This window comes from Rattus norvegicus, chromosome 1 (genome assembly GCF_036323735.1).
Source record: "Rattus norvegicus strain BN/NHsdMcwi chromosome 1, GRCr8, whole genome shotgun sequence".
NCBI classification, from domain to species: domain Eukaryota; kingdom Metazoa; phylum Chordata; class Mammalia; order Rodentia; family Muridae; genus Rattus; species Rattus norvegicus.
In genome coordinates this window covers 127,266,087-127,275,101 of record NC_086019.1, presented here as the reverse complement: position 1 = coordinate 127,275,101, position 9,015 = coordinate 127,266,087, and the positions used below count along the sequence as shown (strand labels likewise).

At 42.2% G+C, this 9,015-nt stretch overlaps 1 protein-coding gene across 3 annotated transcripts in view; it reads right to left on the bottom strand.

Moving 5' to 3' along the window:
• Mtmr10 (myotubularin related protein 10) overlaps window positions 1-3,963 on the bottom strand; it is a 51,483-nt gene extending 47,520 nt beyond the window's left edge. Inside the window, exons 1-2 of one of the 3 annotated variants that reach the window (NM_001100846.1) lie at window positions 3,893-3,963; window positions 3,341-3,401 (exon numbers count right to left, since the gene is read on the bottom strand). In NM_001100846.1, the coding sequence (NP_001094316.1) occupies window positions 3,341-3,401; window positions 3,893-3,952 (121 nt within the window). In that variant the 5' untranslated portion in view covers window positions 3,953-3,963. Of the gene's footprint in view, window positions 1-524; window positions 626-2,973; window positions 3,112-3,340; window positions 3,402-3,892 lie in introns of those variants that run through there. The other 2 variants (XM_039079931.2, XM_039079929.2) reach the window with 2 other exon arrangements.
• Between the last annotated feature and the right edge of the window lie 5,052 nt (window positions 3,964-9,015).

Below are 9,015 nucleotides of genomic sequence, written 5' to 3'. Positions count from 1 at the left end.
AAGGGTTTGAGACCAGGCTGGACAATATGATTTCAACCAATCAGATAGATAGATAAATAGGTAGATAGATAGATAGATAGATAGATAGATAGACAGACAGACAGACAGACAGACAGACAGACAGACAGAGATAGATGAATGGGTGGATGGATGGATGGGTGGATGGGTGGATGGGTGGGTGGATGATTGTCTCAAACATCGTTCAGGCCCTGCCTGGAATTTAGGAATCACTTATCAGATCACAACCTTCTACTTGTCTGGGAAGCTTGGAACCCCCTCGGGCCCTGTTGTCACCCAGATTCACTGTACTTCAGGAACCTTTTTCTTTATACAAAACCCAGATAGTCTTCATATGTTCCCATACATCAATACATACAGAGTCGAGTCTTGATTGTAATACTCTCTACTTTCTAAAAGCATGAAATGACTGGCATCTATACAATAAGAGAACAGAATTCAAATAACAAGCTAATGGCAAAGAGAATGCCGGCTCACATGGTAACTAAGCTGACACAGTACTTTACCCCAATTGCAGGTTCAGATGTAATTCTCTTGTGATGTCTAGAATGAAATAGCAGTGTTTCTCTTGCTCTTAATCCAGGAGTTGGTATCTGCATGCAGGCATACCTAAGGTAACAGTTTAAGCAGGGTGGGGTCCTTCTGTTCAGTCATTCACTCAGTGATAGCACAATGTCACATTTCAGGCACTTCGAAGATATCAGGATCACAAAGCTATACTTGATACAATCCCCATCTCAAAGAACTTCATGAACCAGGAAAGTTGAAAATTACTAAGATAAACCAGAATCTGAATTCAATTACTCACAATTTTCTTCAATTTTCTTCACTTAATAAATGATGGGGAACATTTTAAACTTGGCACTAAGGCCCAATGAAGCACATGATCAAGGCACACAAGTAAACAATTGATTTTGTGTTCTAATTTTCATCTGCTCATTGAATTAAAAGTTCAAACTTGGGGCAACTGAAGTAGGATATCCTTGGACCTAAGGCAGTAAGCCAAAATGTAGTGTATGATACTATATCACTGAACAATTACTTCTTGTTCTTTGTACCTGGGTAAAGAAAGCCACAGCAGACTTGAGAACATTTTTTTCTTGCTCCTGACGGCAATAAAGGCCAGAACTGTATTAGCCAAGCCCTCAGTAAAAAGTGCTATTCTAGCTTAAGTCTTTATGGTTTGTTCACTGTCATTTTTTATGGTGGTGGTGGGGCAAACCCAGTGACCTGTACATGCTAAGCATGTTAAGCACATACTCTACCATGAGCTACAAACCTCATCACCCAGTCTAGGTTGTTACATCACAATACTTTCTACTTGTTTTCCAGATTACGTGTGTAGAGTACCATGTTGTAGGCTGAAGACATACAACTTTGGTTTAGTAATGATTGCAGATTTGGCATTAGAGTTAAGGCAGGCAAAGGAGACCAGAATGGGATGATCAGCCAAAACACAACCTCAAAGAGCATTGGGAAAGTGAGTACAAGATGGTAAGAACAGCAGAGGTTAGGCAAGGGGCAAGCCTTTATAGTCAGGATCAGCTCAGTCTTCTGTAGGGATAAACAAGGAGCAAAGAAAAACTGGACATCAATCAGTGTTACCATTCATGCACGTATAGTTTAAATGTAACATGAGCTTTCATGAAAGAAAAATTAATACTTATATCTAAGAAAAGTTTACTACTCACAGTCAGAAACTGGGGTTGAAACCTTCCCCAGAAATGGTATTATTATGTTTTGTTTTGTTTTTTTTTAGTAATTTCAAAGACTAATTCTTCACTAAGAAAATTCTTCAACCATATTCATACTCACACTTTTCCTAAGCATAGCTTAAGTTTAAAAGCTAGTTTTAAAAAATAACAGAAGATGAGTATAGCTAAGACTATATTGTTTTTTTAGTGTCACAGCACAGACTTGCTGAGGAGGGGACTGGCTGTCTAAGAAGCAGGCCAGTTCAAAGGAAAGGCAGAGTTCATCGGCTCCCAGGCCTCAGTCAGCACACATACTGCTTCCCTGGATGTCTCTAAAATGCCTACAGTGGCGAATACCAACATGGGGCCTGCACAGGGCAAGGGTTACTCAGTACTGCTTCAGCTCACTCTCAGAACGGCAGAAAGGGTTCGTTAGTCAATGCCGAGAGAAAGACCAACAAAGGCCAGAAAAAATATAACTCTCGTAGTCTAAAAGAACTTTTAAGAATTGGCATCTACCGTACGGAACCAAAGGCTGACACTTTAATCATCTCTATTTACTACACATTTTAAGTTTCCACATTTGTTGTTACTATCAATGAAGTCTTAACTCTCTTATTTAAGTAATGGTTTTGAGATTTCTTTTTTCTGACATAGAAAACTGGTATTGATCACAATTTAAGCTTAAGATAGATAGCCCTCCCTGAATGTCTGGCTATTTGCCCCAGTAACCTTATTAAAAAACTGATTTTTCTTTAGTTATTGTGTAATTGCTACACAATTCAAAAATAGTAACCAAATAATAGTTTTTCCACATTGTAAAATGGTTTACTATGAATCCCAACTTCTATTTGTAAGGTCTCTAAGGTAAATGTGTTCTTAACAAGTGATTTCCAACCTGAGAATGACCCTAAGAGGCACACACACACACACACACACACACACACACACACAGAGAGAGAGAGAGAGAGAGAGAGAGAGAGAGAGAGAGAGAGAGAGAGAGCAATGCCTGGAGACATTCTGGTTGTACCTAGGACATGACAGCTAGTTAGCAGAAGACGGGGTACTACTGTCATGGAACAGATAGAGACCAAGGATGTAGGGGTGGCTGTCAGCTCAGGACAGCTCCTCACACAACAAAGAATTGCCCAGCCTGAAAGGTCAATAGTGTCCCTACTGGGAAACAAAGTTCTAAACTGAAACAAGCAAATTTGCAGACAGCTGACAACTTCACAAACCAATTACAGAGTAAGTCAATTACCTTAGAGACACAATCATGCTTTTCATACTATCATAACACATTAAGATGATGATTTGATTATTAATCACGATTTCATTAGGTGGCAGCACATATGTAGAGCAAAAGAATTTTCACGACTCAAGTAGATGCTTCTTTCAAAGCTAACATTTCAGAAGACAGAAAAGAAATAAGATGGTCACGCTCTTGAAAGTCTTCTATTGTACTTTAAACTTTCCGAGACAAACATCAATTATGTCTAGCCAACTCCTTCTCTACTCACTTAAGTTTTTTAACTGGAGAAAGTTAAAAATAATAGAAAGGGAAAGATAACTACATAATACTATAACGTACAATCTCAGTCTGTACACATTCAAATTCTGAAATTTACCTGGCAAAAGAACTGGCTCCAGTTTTTTAATCTTCGGTTCGGAACTGATCTTATCGTCAGTCTGAAATACAGGAACAAAATAAAGAGAAATCCAAATACCGCCCTGTCACAAGATACCAAGGCAAATTTTCTAAGTGATGACACATGCGACAGACATATATCCCCTACTTAAAACTCTCTCAAGTCCAAATAGAGATCGTTTTAAGATCTACTCATCGACTTGAGAGCCTCACAATAAACATATTTACAACAGCCCAAGCCGCTTTCAAGAATTCACAGCTACTAGACAGGTAAGCTCTGCGAGGTGTCCACAGCGCTGCAACCATCTGGCAGTCACAGCAGGGTCGGTGCCCAGCCCCGAAGGAAGGAATGAAATGCAGCTCGGGACCGTCCCTACGATCTCGTCCCAAGGCAAGACTAGGGACCGCAGGACTTCGGCCAGAGAATGGCCGCCGCCGAACTCTACAAGTTTCTACTGCGCCCGTGGCTGCCCGGAGGCGCGCTTGGCTCCGGTCTAAGTCCCGAGCAGCCCGCGGAGCCGCGAGCGCTTACCTGGGGCGGCGGCAGGAGGTAGGACCTGAAGCTGGGTCTGGGCGGCTTGAGAGAGAACATGGTGCCACCGCCTGTGCGTCCCGGCCCTATGGCCGGCCAGATGCCTCCCGGTTCAGCGTTCCCGGTGCAGCTGCCCAGGCCGGGTCTGTGGCCCGCCCCACCGGGCGGACTGACGGGCGGGGACCGATGAAGAGGAGTGCCCGCCCGAGATGGGCGGAGCTGGGCAGAGCCACTCCCATCCCCGGAAGCGGCGCGCGGAGTTGTCTCTAGGCCGCACTGTCGCGGAGCGCGACGCTAGAGTGGGGTGCCACGGGGCCCCCGAGAGGCCATCTTGAGAACGCGCTTCTACGGAGGCCCGCAGGGGTCATGGCGGCTTTCACGGTCCTACTGCGACTCACGAGGGTCATGCCGCCCACGCGAAGCTGCAGTGGCCCATAGTGGGCAGTGTGCATTGTAACTGCTGTCCCAGTACCCCAGTCCTCAAGGAATCTGAGATGGCTGAAATAGTGTTAGTCATCCCTCCTGAGCTACTAGCATGGTGTGTGTGTTTGTGTGTGTGTGTGTGTGTGTGTGTGTGTGTGTGTGTGTGTGTGTGTGTGTGTGTGTTATTCTTGTTCTTGTTGTTCACCTAACTACTGGTTTCCTTGAGGTGCTTGAGACTTGACTTGTGCTGAGTGGCCAGTGGCTAGCAAACCAGAATCCCCAATTTAGTTTACTGATTTTATTCTTCTCGTTAAACTTTAAGTGAAACGGGATATTAAGCAAGTTGTCTTCTCCCCCCTCCCCGTTTCCATCCTCATATATAAAGATGTTATTTAACAGCTAAGTCATCAGAATCCAAGAGAGAGAAGACCCCCACCGCTGGTGGAGACTATACACTCAAGTCTCAAACCCTGGGACTAATACCTCAGGTGACTATTTAACACAGCCAGGTTCTTTCAACATCTCTCAGTCCCTACCTTTTATGGGACTTCCTGTTAGGGTTAGTATGCCCAACGCTCTACCCTTGAACTCTCCAACCCAGGGACTGGGCTGCCTTTCCCCTAGAGGCTCTTCCCTATAGAATCCAGCCGTTTTGGTTACCTGACCTTTTTTTATCTCTTGCCCTCTTGGCTGCTGCATCTATTTCCTGGCTGTCCTCACTCCCTTCCTATACCTGTTCTCACATAGCTCCTGGTCAAGCCTGCTCTGGACTCTGCCGGATTTCTCTGCCTCTGGTTATGTTCTCCCTTTTACCTACAATAAACTTTCTCCTCCACCATACCAGAGAGTAGCCATGTCCTTTCTCTTTCTCCCCCCCCCCCCCAATTCATACACTAGGTTGTGGAAATGAGAATCTGCTGCTTAGTCGAAAAGAGCAGCCCAACTTCAGCATAGTATAGGGTGTGTCTAGATTTATTGTGCCTCTGAATTGAAATAGCCTCCGAATTGAAGAAATGTTTTGTGAGAGGGAGCCAGTGGTATTCCATGCCCCTATACGTTGAAAAATAATGGTTAAAACTCAACATTGTATCACGAATGTCAAAGGGAAACTGATGTAAGCCCAGAAAGCACAGTCATCATGCAGACAAGTGTACTCATGACACTAAGTGTGTGTGTGTGTGTTATATTCCAGCTTGTCCTAGATTCAGAGCAAGCCCTGAATCTTTTCTGACTAATCTGTTTATAACACTTGACTACTTTGACAAGTAAATTCGATTAAAGTACTCATGAATAAACACTGCTACATATTTAACTTTTATAGCTATTCTGTTACTTTTCTACCTGAAATTGATTTACCCCCTAATAGTCTTCAAACAGTTGTGCTCTCTTGGGGTGGGGGGCATATTTTCTTAGAATCTGTATCTTTTATGCATGCCAGCAAAAACTGAAATGTGGGAGAACTCCAGATTTGTTTTCTTTCTGGATACTTTTTAAATAACATATTCTGCATATCCAGTTGTATTAGTCCGCTTAGGCACTTGGGTTACTATAACAAACTACTACACTGTCTAGCCTGCTGCTACTGATCCCTCTGTGGCTGGATTAGGCTTCTCCAAGCACCTTGGTCTAGATAACAAAAATGTATTATCACAATGATAGAATCAGGGAAGCACAAGATCAGGGCTCTGTAAAGACCATTTTGAGTTTCCCTCCCCTTCCTTTTTCTTGCTGTGTAAGCAATTGAACTGAACTCCAAACCCCCATGTATTTAGCAGATGACTTATCACTAAACTATAGCCCCCCAATTCCTTTATTGATAGGATTTTACTGCGTTGCTGGCCTTGAACTTGGGTCTCCCAGTAGATCGTATTATGGGCCTGTACTATCAGACCCAACTTCAAAGATGTTTCCCACCAGGGCTCCAAGTATCTTTAGCCAATAGCTTCCTTCTTGCTGTGTTCTTACAAGGTGGCTCTTTCCTCTTAGAACATTAACCCTATCTGATTAATATCCTGACTTTTTGTCTTAAGGCCCTGGGTACATTCTTAGTGTCAGTGTTTCAGAGTGTGTGTTTGGGAGTTTGGGGTGATGGAAGTCAGTTTGTTGACAGGTTTCGCAGCCTCTTCTCAGATCCTCATCTTGACTACTGTGTTTGGTTTATTAGACCATCCCCTGCTTTTGGCTTTTGTGTCAATGTTTTAAGCTGTTTGTCTAACTACACATGTATTTCCATTGTTGATTTTTCTATATTAGAGAACACTGCATTGCCTAGAGAGGTCAGTTTCTTTTCCTTTACAGAAGAGAGACAGAGATAGAGACGCAGAGAGAGATTTTTTTTTCTTGAATACCTATTGGGTGCTAGATACTTTATGTTTTATTTAGTCACTCATTCAATCAGTTAACAGATTCCTATTGAGTGCCAGTTTTGTGCTGGACCTGAATCAGGACTCGTAAGAGTCCAATGTTCTTTATGTTCATGGCATTTTTATTGAAATGAATAGAAAGAAAATATATATGCATAACATGGTTTAAAGGTACTGTAAAGGAAGTTAGGAATGGGCGGGGGGGAGGTAATTGTATTTGTCAGTAAAGATTTAGGTGAAATCAAGGATGGCTTTAGTACATGGATGTCATCTGAACAGAGACCAAAAGGAATAAAGGAGGTGAAACTCAAGGTCAGCAACACAAATACCCTGAAATAAATATTTGAGGCCAGAAGCCTGAAACAGCCTAATTCAATGGAAAGGAGGTCAGAGGGAAACAACAGGCCAGGTTCTAGACCTTGAAAACTAGAAATTAAGCTGAGAAGTGACAGTGACCTGACTGAATATTTTAAAACAGCCACTACTGGGGTGGCACCGTATGGGTGAGAAGCTAGGGCTGTGATAACAGTGTACACACAAGTAAGAGACATTGGTAGCTGCAGACATGGCTAGAGGTGTTGATACTTGATGGCTACAAAATGATGCCTTTAGCTGGGTATGTGCTTTTCAAGATCACACTTAAGCATTTTAAAGAGTATTAGAGGTTAATTCAGCGAAGATGACAAGCCATAACAGTTATTTAGTCCTCATACAAAACAGAGAAAACACTACCATATTAAAGCAGAGGAAACAAACAGAAAATCCCCAGAAACATCCAGAAGAAGCATCAATAACATATCTGAGGGAAATTATGTCTTCGGACTTTCCAAGATAGAGCAAATGACACTAATAAGTTCACCACCCTGAAATGTTTGTGGTATCAGTGTTAGGAATCAGTGAGGCATCCAGAGAACTCCAGAGTAGCCCAGGGTGTTTACTGGAAGATCCAGCCAGTCCAGTTGAGGATCACATCAGAAACAGAAGATATTTCTTCCTTCAAAACCTGTAGGAAGCAAGAGGCTCCTCATGAGATGTGTGCTAGCAGAGGGAGAGAGGCTGAGTGACGGGACTGAAGGAACTTTGGAAAACAATGCATGGAACCTTCTCTTGCAGGAAAGGGTCCACTCTGAGGACAACAGCTGAGTATGAAGCATACTGGAGTAGACAAGAAGAGAGGCAAGAGAAAGTCAGCTGAGAATATAGAACAATTGGAACACAATGTGTTGGAAAAGCTGTCTTACACCAGATCAAAAATGTAGGAAAACATATTTTACATGAAAACAGTCTCAGGAAAGTATATGAGTCATGGTTTGAAATAAAACAGGCAAAAACCCCACCAGCAACAACAACAACAGCAAAAACCAATGCAATGAGAAGGCTGGGGAGATGGCTCAGTGCTTGCTACATAAGGATAAGAATCTGAGCTTGATCCCTAGCACAGAAAAAGCAAAATGCAGTGGGCCTTCCACATGGATCAACGATCAAGAAAATCTTCAACACACTTGTATACAGGCTAATCTAACAGAGGCATTTTATCTTTTGAGGTTTTTCTTCCTAGCTTATATCACGTTGACAAGAAACTCACCAGTACAGTTGACGCCTTGTCAATTTGACACAAACCTGTCACTATTAAACCATAAACTTTCCTTTCTGTTTATCCCCAAAATGTTGGGTTAATATGAAATATAACTTTAAAAGTCTCACAGTATTTAAAAAGTTCAAAAAACTTTAAAAGTTCAGTTTTTTAAAAAAAAATACCCCAACATCTCTAAGTCAAAAGTCTCTCAATATTAGGTTTCTGTAAAATAAAATAAATTAATTAAATACTTTCTCATTACAAGAGGGATAACCAGAGCAAAGCAAAACCAACATCTAGTAGGGTAAATAAAATTGTGTAGCTCCTTATCTGTCCTCTGGGATTCACTAGTGATCTTCAGGCTTCCTGTCAATCTTGCAGTTTTCATGACACCAAACCCAGAACCATATGGAAGACTCTTACCAAAATTGGCTACCAGCATGAGATGTAGCCATGACTACCATGGATCACAGTTTCTGTGTGATCATCCCAAGGAAATACTCTCAGATTTCATTTTAATGATTCTGGCCAGTCTTTAGTAACATCAGATTTCTTAGTTCCAGCTAGCCAGCAATTCATTATAGGAAAACAAACTTTTCACTTCAATGGAGATGGTCCCTTGTTAACCACAGCTGGTTCTTTAGCCCTAGCTGACCAGAAATCATCAGAGGAACAGTCTCAATGAGGCCCCAACTTCCCTTTGAGAGGTCACAAGACAGGCCTTCAATGTCTGCATGTCTCTCAACATTCTGGCCTTCCAA